The sequence below is a fragment of the Oryctolagus cuniculus genome, chromosome 7 (assembly GCF_964237555.1).
Source record: "Oryctolagus cuniculus chromosome 7, mOryCun1.1, whole genome shotgun sequence".
Taxonomy (NCBI): Eukaryota; Metazoa; Chordata; class Mammalia; order Lagomorpha; family Leporidae; genus Oryctolagus; species Oryctolagus cuniculus.
In genome coordinates, this window is record NC_091438.1 from 108,138,157 (window position 1) to 108,153,817 (window position 15,661).

General features: G+C 43.0%; 1 protein-coding gene across 2 annotated transcripts in view; it reads right to left on the reverse strand.

Moving 5' to 3' along the window:
- Nucleotides 1-15,661, reverse strand: part of CACHD1 (cache domain containing 1) — a 243,987-nt gene that overhangs the window by 115,380 nt on the left and 112,946 nt on the right. For both annotated transcript variants that reach the window (XM_002715945.5, XM_051856412.2), the window contains exon 3: nt 1,920-2,068. In XM_002715945.5, the coding sequence (XP_002715991.3) occupies nt 1,920-2,068 (149 nt within the window). The remainder of the gene's footprint in view (nt 1-1,919; nt 2,069-15,661) is intronic.

The following is a 15,661-nucleotide window of genomic DNA, read 5'->3' on the forward strand; positions in this document are numbered from 1 at the left end:
CAGTGAATTCTTCCAGGGGTAAAGGGAAACCAGGAGAAGAAAACAAAAGAGGTGATAGGAAGCTATGGGGAAATTGTTGAGCACTCCTTGACAGAGTAGTAGGTTTACAAGTGGGCAAGAAATGGGGTAGAAATACTAGCAGAAGTCAGCTAATTCAAGTTTCTCAGTTTCTCTCTCTCTTTCCCTCCCTTCGTCCCTCCCTCCCCAAGGCACTAGCTCTATTTCAGAGTTTATGAAGATCCCTGTTCTTCCAAGCAAGGGTTTTTCAACTTCAGCACGACTGACACTTTGGGACAGACAATTCTGTCTTTAGGGTGCTATCCTGTGCATTATAGGTGCCAGATGGTACCAGATGCAGGTAATAACTATTCCTTCACTAGGAACTCCTCATTACTGTACTGTCTTTTCCCCCTGTCCTGAAAATGCTCCTTTTGGGGGGTTCTAAACCCACCTGTACACTTATTTATAGATAAATGACAGGTTTGTCAAATGCATTAAAAATTACTTGTGCCTAAACTACAAAAAAAAGAAACCTCTGGTGATAAAACCTAAAATAACAGAAATTCAAATGCTCACTGTAACAGGAAAGCATATAAATTTTATTTCTAGGGGTGGGCACTGGCATAGTGGTTAGGATGTCACTTGGGATGCCCACATCCTGCATCATCGTGCCAAGGATTGAGTTCTGGCTCCACTTCTGATGCCAGCTTCCTGCTATTCTGCATCCTGAGAGGCAGCAGATAATGGCCTAAGTACATGGGTCACTACCGCCCACCAGGGAGACCTGGACTGAATTCTAGACTCCTGGCTTCAACCTGGTCCAGCCCTGGTTGTTGTGGGCATTTGGATGGTAAACTAGCAGATGCATGATCTCTGAATCTCTCTCTGCTTTCCAAATAAAATGAAATTAGACAAGTACTTTTCTTAAAAAAAATTATGGCTAATATCTGTTCAAAGCATTACAGTTTGCAAAATATTTTCACATTTTATTTCACTGTATAGTTATAATACCCTGTGAAGTATTGATTATATTATTCCCATTCTGGAAATTAAAGATAGGTTGGCTCAAAGACATTAAATATTGAAGGCAGAATTTCTAGCAGGTAGAGTTCCTAGCCAGCATCATTCCAAATTGCATGTGCTTTCCACTTTGTTTAGAGAACAACCAATAGGAGCTTCTTCAGGCTACGAGGGGGTAACCCAGAGAGAGGCTCATGTTAACCATTACACACATAGAGAAAGAAGATGACCTGAGTGTTGTTCAGTAATTCTAAAAACCCACCAAGAATCCATACAAAGTACAAGCTTGATTTCACCATTAAAGCATCATTTAACCACCAAAAAACTAAGTTGCATCCATCCCTTGCCTAGCCGCATGAGCACTTATTATGCAAAAGAGGAATAATATTATACACTAACAGTTATGCTCATATAATTTTTAAAGTACATTAACATCTTTTACTTACTGTAGATAGTTCTAGAAAATTGGTATGGTAAAGCTTATTATCACACTGATGAAAAACTGAATATAAAAATAAACACTAAACAACTTGATTAGAGAGTAAATCACTGTTAAGTTTCTTATTCATGGCTTAATAGTTGAGTCAATGACAAAATGCTTGTGATTTCCCTGATTTAGTGGCCTCTGTTCTCAGACAGTAGCTGACGCTACTGAACTTGAATCCCAGCACGACAAAAAGTTGAGTTAGGAAGGTCCAGGCACTTTCTGGCCATAGAACTTCTTTAGAATTTCTTTAAAAATCACTTGTTTATGGAAAGATAAAGCGATTATCTTAATGATATTATTCTTAAATAAGGAAATAAATGATCCACTTTGTAACAAACAGACATAAGTATCAGAATGTATAAGCAATTTGATTCTGGTTTCAACAGAACAACAGAAAATGTCAAAGTCTTACTCCATCATAGAAGGTGGAATAGTGCAGCAGTCTTGAATTGCAGTTAGGGGAGAGGTTAGGTGAGCCGTATAGGACGCTTCTACAACTTGTTTGTTCCGATTGACCACATCCAAGTAACGGTTGAACTTCTCTCGGATTTTTTTGGCTAGCTGTGGAATAACAGTGAGAAAAATAAATCAAAATCCAAGACAATAACCTACTGTACTTTTCACTAATTAATTTGTGTCACAAGCTGCACATATTAAACTTCAGAGAAAACAACATCCACCCACATCTTATTCCAGTGTGTGCATTGAGACAAATGCTGCAAAATGTCCAGAATACACAGAAGGAAACTGAGACACCAATAAAACAGTATCTTCTGTCTTGTAACAGATGATGACATATTATGAAGTTCTCATGGGTTTGAATTCACATAGAATAATTGCTACCTATAAAATGCCTCTCTGGAGAAAGGCAAACAAAGACTACTGATATTATTATTGTCAGTATGACAGTGAGTGTTGCCAAGTCCAGAGCAACATCATGACTAAAAAAGGTTGGGGGGGGGAGACATTGTCTATTATTTGCAGTTCTGGATTCAAACTGCTTTTCAGGGAAGAGGAAATACAAGGCAGGAAGCAATATTCAGTACCTCTGCTACAAAACCCAAGCACACCATGTGCAGACTTCCATGTGAACGGTAATTCCCCAGAGGTGTACAGTGCAGACGTCCACATAAAACAAAAGGAGCAGCTAGGGGTATACTTGTGTTTAGTCTGTTACACCTTTAAGATGGACAAATGTCTTTCTTAACAGCCTTGAACAGAACACTTCATCATGATTTACTTTCAGATGTGAATAATAAAAGCAAACTGGCAAAGCGTAGTGCCTCCCCTCCATTGTTCCCATCAAATGCCACAGCTTAATTACAGATCCCCAAGGAAAACAGTGTTGTTTTTCTTCCCCTTAAACAAAATGTTAGCCAAATGAAATGACGGATAGAATTATAGCTAATTGGGTTTGTAGAGCTATTTATTATCAGCACACTAGAGGAGAACTAATCGTCTCCTTTGGGTCACGCGTCACATACAACGCCAGTGTTCACAGGCTGAGAATGTGGCGTTAAATCAGGGTATGTTCATTTGTTATTTTCAGGCTTGATTTTATTCCAGAGATATTAAGGGGTTTTCAGAGTCTCACATAACCCTGGTCCTCAGTCTTCCTAAAAATTGCCCGAACAGTAAACTTTAGAAAAATTTCCAGACTTAACAGAACATAGACTTAACAGAACAGTAGAACGTTTGAGAGTAGGTTGTTCAAATTAATTTTAGCATTTTCAAAGGAGGAATTTTGTGTCTCAAAAATGAACAAGTGCAACTACAACTCAAACATCTGAGCTAGGGCTTTGCTAGTTTCCGTTGTTGGAGTCAAGCATGGGACCGGCACTGTGGCGAAGTGGGTTAAGCTGCTGTCTGTGCACTGGTTCAAGTCCCGGCTGCTCCACTGTCAGTCCAGCTTCCTACTAATGCACCTGGGAAAGCAGTGCAAGATGGCCCTGCTGTTTGTTCTCCTGCCATCCACATAGGAGACTCAAAGGAAGCTCCTGGCTTTGGCCTGGTCCAGCCCTGGCTGTTGTGGTCATTTGGGGAGTGAACCACCAGGTGGAAGATCCTCTCTCTGCCTCTCCTTTCTCTGTAACTCTGGTTTTCAAATAAATAACTGAATCTTTCAAAAAAAAAAAAAAAAAACTGGTATAAACACATTTTAATTTACAGCATTGGTGATTTTGTTCCTCCAGGGGGGCATTTAGCAATGTTTGGAGATAATTTTGGTTGCCACAACTTGGAAGAAAATGCTGGGGCTGGCGCTGTGGCACAGCAGGTTAATGCCCTGGCTTTACATATGGGCACTGGTTCCAGTCCCGGCTGCTCCATTTACGATCCAGCTCTCTGCTATGGCCCGGGATAGCAGTAGAAGATGGCCCAAGTCTTTGGGCCCCTTCACCCACGTAGGAGACCTGGAAGAAGCTCCTGGCTCCTGGCTTCAGATAAGCGCAGCTCCAGCCGTTGCGGCCATCTGGGGAGTAAAACAGTGGATGGAAGATCTCTCTCTCTCTGTCTCTACCTCTCTCTGTAACTCTTTCAAATAAATAAATAAATAAATAAATCTTAAAAAAAAAAAAAAAAAGAAACAAGAAAATGCTACCAAGTTGACAAGTAGAGGACAAGGACAAACATTCTACAGTGTATAGGACAACTCCTCAGAACTAAGAATTATCCAGCCACAAATGTCAATAATCTCCCAAATCAGATACCTTGATTTAGAGAGAAATCAAAGATGATTATCTCAATTTGTAATTCAACCCAAAAGTTTCTAAATTGTTCTGATTCTCCACTCATTCAAAATGGTACCTAATAAGGGTAAAAAATTTACAAAATGTCAACATTTACAACCTTCTATTTTGTTCTTTTTTTCCCGCCTAAACTAATATAAAAGAGGTCATTATACATGCTAATAGTATTTTATTTTATTAAGATTTTTTTTTATTTATCTGAAAGGCAGTTAGAGAGAAAGAGAGAGAGAGAGGGAGAACCTTCCATCCATGGATTTACTCCCTAAACAGCCACAACATCTGCGCCAAACCAGGATGAAGCCAGGAATCTGGAACTCCATCTGGGTTTTCATGTGGGTGATGGGGGCCCAAGTACCTGGGCCATCTTCCATTGCCTTCCCAGGCACATCTGTAGGGTACTGGATAGGAAGTGGAGGAACTGGAACTTGAATTGGCACTCTAATTTGGGATATCAGTGTCAGCATCCCAACCCACTACACAACAGCAGCCTCATTAATAGTATTTTAAATGCAGTCCAAATAACAGGGATAGGACTATTGCTTATGATCAGTAGACACACCGACACGTTTTTGGAGCAGCAGTGTGTACTAATATAATAATCCTCTTTTCTTAGACTTTGCACTCAATGGGCAGTTGAGAGAATAATAAGTTCAACTTAAAAACCTAATGTATATTCTTATTCTGCCCTGCAAACTCTTCTTACAACACACATTATACTCTGATGCTATTATCCGTTTGACATCTGATTCTCCCACTAGATAGCATGCTATGTGAGGGCAGTTATTTTTTTTTTAAATTTATTTACTTATTTGAAGGTCAGAGTTACACAGAGAGGAGAGGCAGAGAGAGAGAGAGAGAGATTTTTTTTTTTTTTTGACAGGCAGAGTGGACAGTGAGAGAGAGAAACAGAGAGAAAGGTCTTCCTTTGCCGTTGGTTCACCCTCCAATGGCCGCCGTGGCCAGCGCACCGTGCTGATCCAAAGGCAGGAGCCAGGTACTTATCCTGGTCTCCCATGGGGTGCAGGGCCCAAGCACTTGGGCCATCCTCCACTGCACTCCCTGGCCACAGCAGAGAGCTGGCCTGGAAGAGGGGCAACTGGGACAGAATCCGGCGCCCCGACCGGGACTAGAACCCGGTGTACCGTCGCCGCAAGGTGGAGGATTAGCCTAGTGAGCCGTGGCGCCGGCAAGGGCAGTTATTATACATGTTTTGCTCAACTCCATTCAGATTCTAGTACATTGCCTAGCATTGAGAACACACAGAAAAAAAAATATATAATGAATTAATAGATGTTAAAAAGTAACAGAGAATTCACTTCTGAGAGTCACCAACCTTGCCTTTTGGTCTAACAACCTCTTTAACCTCTAAAAACACAGACTTACTTATTTTGAAAATATACAACAATATGTATTTCTAGAACTGCATCAACAACCAAGTTCATTTTTTTTCTTTCTAGGTTCTGACTTCTGAGAATATTAGTTTTTCACAAGTATTAGGAGAATAGTCTATCTCTTGGGAACAAACGTTCTATAGCAGGCTGAAGATAAAGTATACTTGAAAGAACTAAATTTCCAAATAACATTTTTACAAATTCCTTTTAGTATGAAAATAAGGGGCCATGCTGTGTTACAATGGGTTTAGTTGCAGCCTGGAGCGCCAGCATCCCATATGAGCACCAGTTCAAGTACTGGCTACTTCACTTCCCATCCAGCTCCTTGCTAATGCACCTGGGAAAGCAGTAGAGGATGGCCCAAGTGTCTGGGCCCCTGCCACCCACTGCAGCCAGTTAGGGAGTGAGCCAGCAGATGGAAGATCTCTCTTTCTCTGCCTGTCTTTCTTTCTCTCTGTAACTCTGCCTTTCAAATGAATAAATTAAAAAAACAAGGAACATCCAAGGGTTTGTTCTATGTACTTGGAGAATTATGAGTTAAGGTCATATCTAGTCAAGTATTTTTATTTACTGCCTGTTTATGTGAGCTATACAAAATGATCCATACATTTAAAAAATTTAAGAAAGAATATCTTGTGATATTACTTAATAATTATATGAAATTCATTTGTTTATAAATTGTTTAAGGCTATGTTCATTACACAATCACAGAGTTAATTATTTGCAGAAGGGGCTATATGATCTGCTTTGCTATAGGTAGAAGACAGGAGCCCTAACATGTCCCCAGCAGAGCCGTAATCCCAATGTAGTAGTATTATAAAATGTTGCTACACATTCCTAACCCTTTCTCCCTATTGAGAGGTGGAGTCCACATTCCCCCAATCCCTACTGCTTGAATCTGTATAGGCTTATGATTGCTCCTACGAACAGAGTACAGAGAAAATGAGATTATTTAACTTCCAAGGCTAGGTCACAGAAGGTCATGCTATTTCTTACCTGTCCCTCTTGGTAGTTCCCAACTCCTAAGCTATAACACATCTAAGACACATAGAGAGGCCATGGTAAGGGTCTGGTTGGCAGCCCTGACTAGGCATGTCAAGTCATCCCTTCCAGAAGCTTCCAGATAATGCCAGCTCCTGAAGCCTTCCCTTATGGAGCCCCAGAAACCATAGTGCAGAAAAAAGTCATCCTTGCTGGGCCTGATCCAAATTCGTGACCATCCAAAAGCATAAAGAAATAGTTGTTTCTACACTAAGCAGGGTGGTTTGTTATGAAGCTGCAGCTAACTGGAACGTCCAGGACAGGCTGAACTCCATCCCAGGATAAGCATATTGAGGTTAAGCTAAACAAAGCTGCTCAAATCCAGGCTCTACCTCTAATCACCAAAAATAACAAGATTGTTCTGTGATCTACAAATCTAGTACAAAGAGATTTCAGTGTTCTTCAAAAGATTTTTTTTTTTTTGACAGGCAGAGTGGACAGTGAGAGAGACAGAGAGAAAGGTCTTCCTTTGCCATTGGTTCACCCTCCAATGGCCGCTGTGGCCGGCGCACTGTGCTGATCCAAAGGCAGGAGCCAGGTGTTTCTCCTGGTCTCCCATGCAAGTGCAGGGCCCAAGCACCTGGGCCATCCTCCACTGCACTCCCGGGCCATAGCAGAGAGGTGGACTGGAAGAGGAGCAACCGGGACAGAATCCGGTGCCAGAACTAGAACCCGGTGTGCCGGCACCGCAGGCAGAGGATTAGCCTATTGAGCTGCGGCGCCAGCAGTGTTCTATACCATATAGAAGTATCTACCATGTAGTAGTATTATTTGTTTTATGTATTTGAATGGCAGGGAAGGAGCGGGAAGGGGGGAAAAGGGGAGCAGGAGAGAAGAGGGGAAAGGGGGAGGAGGGGAGAGGAAGTGGGGGAAGGGAGAAGAAGAGAGGGAAGGGGAAGGAGGAGGGAGGAGAAGGGGAGGGAGAGTAGTTGAGCCATCACCTGCTGCCACCCAGGATCCGCATTAGCAGGAAGCTGGAATTTGGAGCTGAGATGGGACTCAAACCCAGTCATTCTTACAAGGGATACGGAAGTCCCAAGTGGTGTTCTCATTGCTGTGCCAAACATCCATTCTTTTCTTTTTATATTAAAAGAGCCAAGCGATAAGCCCAAAGCCAAAAAAATCAGTGAAAAAGTAATTCATTTAGTCAAACTCAGGACTGTGTTGTCTATAAAAATTGTATATTCACCTGTTTAGCTATGATACCTCAGCCAAACCAAACCAAAAGAGAAGCTGCAAAATTTAAATACCTGAAAAAATTAAAATACAACAAATCACAGAGGTTGGAGAGTCCCGTGAACATCATCAGACAAGGCACAGAGCGCTCAGCATTGACTGCCTGTGGTACTGATAGTTCTTTGGGGTGAGTAGTGCCTGGCTGATGGGAGAGGGGCACTGGGGGAGGTGGGACAGAGAATGTCTGCCTTTGGTTTCCTCCTTAAACTCAGCCTCAAGCTACAGTCTTCAGCAGCAGAATGGAACCTTGTGTGCAGAGTTCAGACACCCATGACACTGAACAAAATGTCTCCAACCATGTTCTCTCCACCACAAAGCAGAGATTCCCCAATCTTTCACGTAGTGATGCCCTACTGTGCCTCATAAAAAAAAAATTGCCAACATTTGCATATAGTTCCTCCTTGAACAGGAATTTTGTGTAAATCACTGTTCTAAACGTCTTGCATGTACATATGAAGATTATCATTTGAAGAACCATATAAAGTATATACTTCCATTTTCTAAAAGTGGACACTGAAGGTTAAATAACTTGCTCCAGGTCATGGTGCTGGTGAGTGGAAGAGCAGGAATCCAACCAACCCCCTGAGCCTAACTTCAGAGCCCAAGCTTCCAGGCAAGGCTGAGCATATGCACAGATTAGTCCTCTCCTCATACTTCTATTCAATCCACTTTAACAAATGCTGTGAAATTCCTGGCAGGACACACTAAGCCATGCACAGTCTTATTACTTTATAATGAGAGTGAGATTTCTAAAAAATGCTATGATTTCATTTAAAATTCCTCATACTTCCTATGAAAACCCAGTACTCTGAGGGAAGTTTAGAACTGTCGAATTCTACCCCCAGATGAAGAGATGATACCAAATTCAGTACCAGGAGTTATCTCCCACCCCGACCCCCTCCCAGGCCAAAACAGTGCCTAGCTAAGATTCCTGACTCCTATCACATAAGTTACATCAAATTAAACTTTCTGGTAACTCAAGGATAGTCTGTTCCTAGCTTGGAAAGAGAACAGAGTAGATGTATTGTTCCTTTCTCTTCAGGAGAGGAGTTTCAGAATTTAGTGCTTTCCTCAGGATTTTCACCTTAATTAACTAATCAGTCATCATAGGAGAAAAAGAGGAAATGGATGGAATTCCCGTTTTCCAAGTGAAGAAACAGAAGACTCGGGGGAGCATGAGGGTGACTCCCTGTGGAAACCTCACCTCATCCACCATGGGACAATTGCTGCCCTCTCAAAGCCATCTCTTGGAGCACACAAGCTGAACTGAAGTTCTCAGAGTGCAGAGAACCTATAGAGAAGTAAAATCCTGTGTGTAGGCGTTAAACCAAAGCAGCCCGGCTAACTAACGTGGCAGCTTCCAAGAGGCCAGACACACCATGGGTCTGGTTCCCACCACGATCTCTGCAGACAGGGGAAAACAAAGGCCATCCTCAACCAAAAGCTACAGGTGGACCCACAATCCCCCTCAGCGTAATTAAAAACATTTTTCTCTCCACAGCTCAGCTTTCATCTTTTATCCCTCTTCATCCTTCCCCCTTCATCCCCTAAGGGGTTCCTGAATGCTGATGAGACAACGGGACGAAAACCATCTTGTCATCTTTTGGGTCAATTCTTAGGCTAGCCAACATCCAGCCATGGGTCAAATGATCAGTAGGTAGCGTGTGGTCCCCATGGGAACGGATTCTAATTTGTCATCATCTCCAGTGACAACGTTTCATCACAACATCAAGGCATTTCTTTCTCGCTGAATTTCCTTTCCCTTAATTTTCCCATAGACATTTCTGTCATTTGCATACTTCCCCAGAGTCCCCCTTTTTAAAAGCTCTTTTTGCCGTAGCTTCCGACTTTTGAAGGTTGGGGGCGGGGTGGGCACACTGAAAGAAAAAGGTAAAAGGCAACAAAAATGCAAAGGCACAGTACACACTTTATTTATGTCTGCTTCCCAAAAGGAAGGGCCGGAAGGAGTTTTAATGTTAGGGAAAGCTTTATTTAAAATACATAACAATGAGGCTGACAGGCACAGACAGGAAACGTACCCCAGGGGACAGAAGATTCATAGCAAAATTCCTATTGAATGCAGAAGAGTTTAACATTTGACATTCAAAAACCTTTGTGTCACGAGAAGAATTTAATAGCTGATCCTTCTTTCCTTCTACTCCAGCCTTATTACTCAAGAGTAAACCTTCCATTTCGTTCCAGCAAGTTGCAGAGTTAAATGAATATGACATAGATATAATTCTAAGTCTAAGCCAAGCACAAATATTAAGCATCTCTGACCAACATCCCACCGTTGCATTCCAGAGTTCTTCAAGTAGAAAACAATCTCAGGGGGCCGGCACTATAGCTTAGCAGGTAAAGCTGCCGCCTACAGTGCCGGCATCCCATAAGGGTGCCAGTTTGGGTCCCGGCTGCTCTAATTCTCATCCAGCTCTCTGCTTTGGCCTGGGAAAGCAGTAGAAAATGGCCTAAGTCCTTGGGCCCCTGCACCTATGTTGGAGACCTGGAGGAAGCTCCTGGCTCATGGCTTTGGATCAGCCCAGCTCCAACTGTCACAGCCATCTGGGGAGTAAACCAGAATATGGAACACCTCTCTCTGTCTCTCTGCCTCTGCCTCTCTGTAACTCTGCCTTTCTAATAAATAAATAAATGCTTTTTTTTTTTAAAGAAAACAATTTCATTGTTTCATATTACAAACTGTCTACAGAAGAAATTCCCTATATCTTTGCTATTCTTTTTATTAGTAATAGTTGTAGTATTCCAGACACAGAGTTCTCCCACTTATTGGCTGGGAATTTGGGGAAGTTCCTTAGCATTGGTCTCCTCATGAATAAGATAGGTATAATACCCCAATAACAGGGCTTATCGTAATGTTCAAATGAAACAATGAGGCCAGCGCCATGGCTCACTTGGTTAATCCTTCACCTTGCGGTGCCAGCATCCCATATGGGCACCGGGTTCTGTCCCTGTTGCTCCTCTTCCAGTCCAGCTCTCTGCTGAGGCCCGGGAGGACAGTGGAGGATGGCCCAAGTCCTTGGGCCCCTGCACCTGCCTGGGAGACCAGGAAGAAGCTCTTGGCTTAGCATCCGTGCAGCGCTGGCTGTGAAGGCCATTTGGGGGGTGAACCAATGGAGGGAAGATCTTTCTCTCTGTCTCTCTGTCTATAACTCTACCTGTTAAATAAATTTAAAAAAATTAAACAATGAGTAAACAAAACTCAGAAAAAGCACAAAAGATTATTCTTACTGATATATCCCAGTCTCTGGACTAGAAAATGCATACTGTCATGACTGGGAACTACTGTGTGTCTAAATTTTCTAACAGTAAAACTACAAGGGAGAAGGATTATCTGAATGACAACTAACCATTTTATTCATTTAACTCATTCTCCTGGGTAATTCTACATGGGAAATCTGGTACAAGGCAGCAGACGGGGTGTGTGTTTTTCTTCTTTTTAAAGATTAATAGCAAAGTGGCACAAAAGGCTTAGGATTTGGAGTCAATAAATGTGAATTAAATCCAATGCCCTCATTTACTAGCTAAAGGAGATCAGGTAAATTATTTCTCTAAGCACCAACTTAATTAACTCTAAATTGAGAATGGTACTACCTGCTTCAGGATGTCTGAGAATGAAGTAAGGTAAGTTCTGTATTTAGCTGAGTGCTTAATATACTGAAGGTGCCTAGTAATGGTAGTGCCTATTGTTTCACTGTTGCTGTTACTGTTATTGTAGTTATTATTTGGGAAACTTAACAGATTGGTTCAGGTACTCTAGGTGTAGAATCCGAAGAACATTCTCTGTACTTGGAGAAACAAGAGTAGTCTCCATGTAGTCAGGTGTATGTGTTCACACTGGCCATGACCGTACTTCAGCGGTCAGTGACACATCTAAAGCTCTGAGTCCTGCAGCGTAGATAATTCTAATCTTGGGAAGCTCTGCATTCTTCTGGAACCCTCACTCATTCATTCAAGAGGAGACAGTCAAGCAGGCAGATACATACACATACACACACACAGGGATTCACATTCATTCATTTTGGGGAGGGGGAGAGAAGGCAGAGGAGAGAGAGAAACTCCCCCTTCAGCTGGTTAACTCTCCAAATGCCCACAATGGCCAGAGCTGGGTTAAAGTAGAAATGGGAAGCTCAGGATCAAACACAGGACATGGGTGTCCCAGCTGGTATCTCAATAACTAGGACAAATGCCTGCCTTTGGGATCCTCTTTCTTTACTTAAAGATTTCAGGATGAATTTATTCATGTGTTAGGCTCTAACATTTTTGACATATTTTTGCCTGAGTTGACTCATTTGTGCCTTCTAACAACCCTGGGAGCTGGACAAAGCAGGTACCTCCTGTCCTATTTTTATAATCAAGAAGATCAGTGCTGAGAGGTTTGTCCAAGCTCAAGCTACATTCTATTTCTTCTAAACCCGGGATCAATTCTCTTTCTGTTACGAGCTCCTTCAAACTGCAGAAAAGCATGAACTCTCCAGATCCAAGTTCTGTTCACTCTTCCAGTCCAGGCCAATTTCAGCCTCTCTGAAGTCTTCTCAGGCCCTTCTTTTCCAAAATGTCCTAAGACTCACCATTTATGCCTCTCATATCCTGTTCCACATCATTGACCTCTCATATCAGGACCCTGTTTTCCACAAGAAACCAATAACAGAAAGACAAGCCGTAACTGATTGCTGACTATGTGCTGGGCGTGTGTGAACTGTGACTTTACCAGATGCCTTTTTTTTTTTTTTTTTTTTTGGACAGATAGAGTTAAACAGTGAGAGAGAGACACAGAGAGAAAGGTCTTCCTTCTGTTGGTTCACTCCCCAAATGGCCACCACGGCTGGAGCTACGCCGATCCGAAGCCAGGAGCCAGGTGCTTCTTCCTGATCTCCCACGCGGGTGCAGGTGCCCAAGCACTTGGGCCATCCTCCACTGCCTTCCTGGGCCACAGCAGAGAGCTGGACTGGAAGAGGAGGACTAGAACCTGGAGCCCATATGGGATGCCAGCCCCACAGATGGAGGATTAACCTAGTGTGCCACGGCGCCAGCCCCTCATGTTGAAATTTAATTGCCATTGTGACAGTATGATGAAGTTGGACATATGTGTGATATGTTTGTGTATGCCTGTGTATATACATTTATAACTATTTAAGAGACACAGTGAGTGAGAGATATTCCATCAGCTGGTTTACTACATGAATGTGGGCAACACCTGAGGCTAGAATCAGGACCCAGGAACACAAGGACCACAGCTACTTGAGCCATCACTGCTGCCTCTCAGGGTCTGCACTGGGAGGAAGTCGAAGCTGGGAGTTGAACCCACACACTCCAATGTGGTATGGAGTTATATTAACCTGAATCTTAGTCTTAACTCTGAGTGTTTAACAGAGACACATTCCAAGCAAGAAGGGGCCACTTGATGAACTGGGGATGGTTAAGTTGGGAAGATTCTTCGGACCTGAAATTTGACTCTAATGGGTTAAATTTGTCTACTCCCTTGAGGTGGGACCTTTTAGCAAGTGATTAGGTCAGGGAGGCTCTGCCCTCATGAATGGATCAGTGTCTTTATCCCTGGAGTGGGTTAGTTATCACAGGAGTGGGTTCCTGAACAGGAATGTGGCTCAGTTTCTCCATCTCAGGCATGCTTGCTTGCTCTTCTGCCCTTTTATGACCCAGCACAAAGACCCTTGCGAGATACTGTGTCATGCTCTAGACTCCATGCTCCAGAACTATGAACTGAATAAGCTTCCACTGTTAACAAATTACCCAGTCTGTGACATTGCCACGGCAGTAGAAAATGGACTAAAACAACCATACTCATGATATGGCCTCTCATCACCATTCATTGGGGCCTCATGAAACTACCCAGAAGAGAAGAGTTTAGGTGTGGCAGACAAGGATATGGGACACAACAGATGGAGACACGAGGTTGAACAAGGCCATTCTGAATTTCCAGCAGCCCAATAGGCTTCAGGGTTGTCTGACGGAAGTGTGGGAATGGCCCATCCAACAGAGAAGCAGGGCAGCCGCTGACAGACGATCTGCAGGTGGACCAGGAAGATTTATGGGCAAGGCTGTCTGGGCTTCAGGGTCACATACCCAGATCCTGTGAGAGGTGGGGCCTCTGTGCTGAGCTGGGAGGAGTACAATGGAAAAAACAGAAGGCAAGTGCTGACATGCCAGAGAACGGGAGGAGGCCGAGCCCAGGGACATAGGGAGAGCAAAAGCTTCCCTCTTGAAGCAAAATCCAGGTTTGCTTTAAAGGTTATAACAGATTTGGCCTGGGGAGCGGTTTTTATTGGGTATTCTGGGAGGGTTTTGGTAACACACACCCAAGCCTCCTGAAAGCCAAGGTTATCAACTCAAGGGCTCAATGGGCTCTTGCCCTGTTTTTCACCCCACTCTACCCTTAACAACCAGATCACAACAAAGGAAACAATGGGAAGGGCAGGCTTCAGCCCACTTCTCACTTCACTCTGTAACAGGAGCCCCTGAGCGCCTTTAAATCTGAGATTCCTTTAAATCTGCAACAAGCAAGTGCTCAAGCCTTGAAAGTTTACAGCCTGCTCCTCTGTAAGGAAAAAGAAGTTCAACCTCATCTTGACCTTAGAAATAAAGGAGAGGCTGAGGATCGGGGAAGGAAGAGAGTAGGAGCCACAGCACATAGAATAATCCCTAACATTTCACTTCACAACTTCTGAAGTAAGTTTGTGTAGGATATTAGGGGAAAATTACCATGGGTTTGTGAGCGTAGGAATTCTCTGGTGGCCTATGAAAGACATTCAACTGTGGAAAAGGAAAGCAAAGCCAGTCTCTTTACTTTTACTATATAGAGCTCTTATTTAAAGTACAAATATCTGTGCATAACTTAACAAACGCTGAGTGTTTAACAAAGATACATTCCAAGCAAGAAGGGGCCACTTGATGAACTGGGGATGGTTAAGTTGGGGAGATTCCTTGGACCTGAAACTTGACTCTAGCCCAACCTATCTTTCCCATACCCAGCGCAAATAATACCTCAGCATAAACCAGCCTGGCGACCTGGGCAAGAGGCTGGGAGGACTCAGGAAAAGGTTTGCTGCTTAGATGAAGGACGAAACTTGACCTCACCTCTGGCTAGAGGCCAACTGACCAGAGCATTTGCCGCTTTGAAAGCATATCGATCAACCACTCGCCAGCTAGCGTCAATTAGCTCAGCAATGGAAAGATGACACGGGCAAGGACACAAACATCTGCTACCACTGAGTGCTTCCTTAGCCTCACACTGGCCAAGAACATATTAAATCCAACTGCCAGGAAGACAATCTGGAGACACACTGACCTTTTCCAAAACTTTAAAAAAACTTAATGTTTCCATTTGATTTTTCTAATAACATTAACTTGACTCTCCCTTCCAATGGAATATAACACTGTTCCATTTCAGGACATCACTGATACACAGTTCTAACAGGAGATGAGCTCAATTTCAGTAAGTATAAGGCCTCTCTATCACAAAAAGATGAGTGAATGCAAGACAAAGCCTAATGCACAGAGTTTCCATACCCAGAGGAAATTTCTACAACAGAGATTCCCTTTAAAAATAAGCAAAGAAGCATCTGAGGAAGGAGCATTTGATTTCTTCAGCTATTGAAGACTGGCCTTGAATACTCCTACTACTTAAGCCTTGAAAAATAGGATAACCTTAAGAGATAAGGAGCCCTCTGTCTCCTGGTTCTCGGTTTGAACAACGGAGTTGGCAT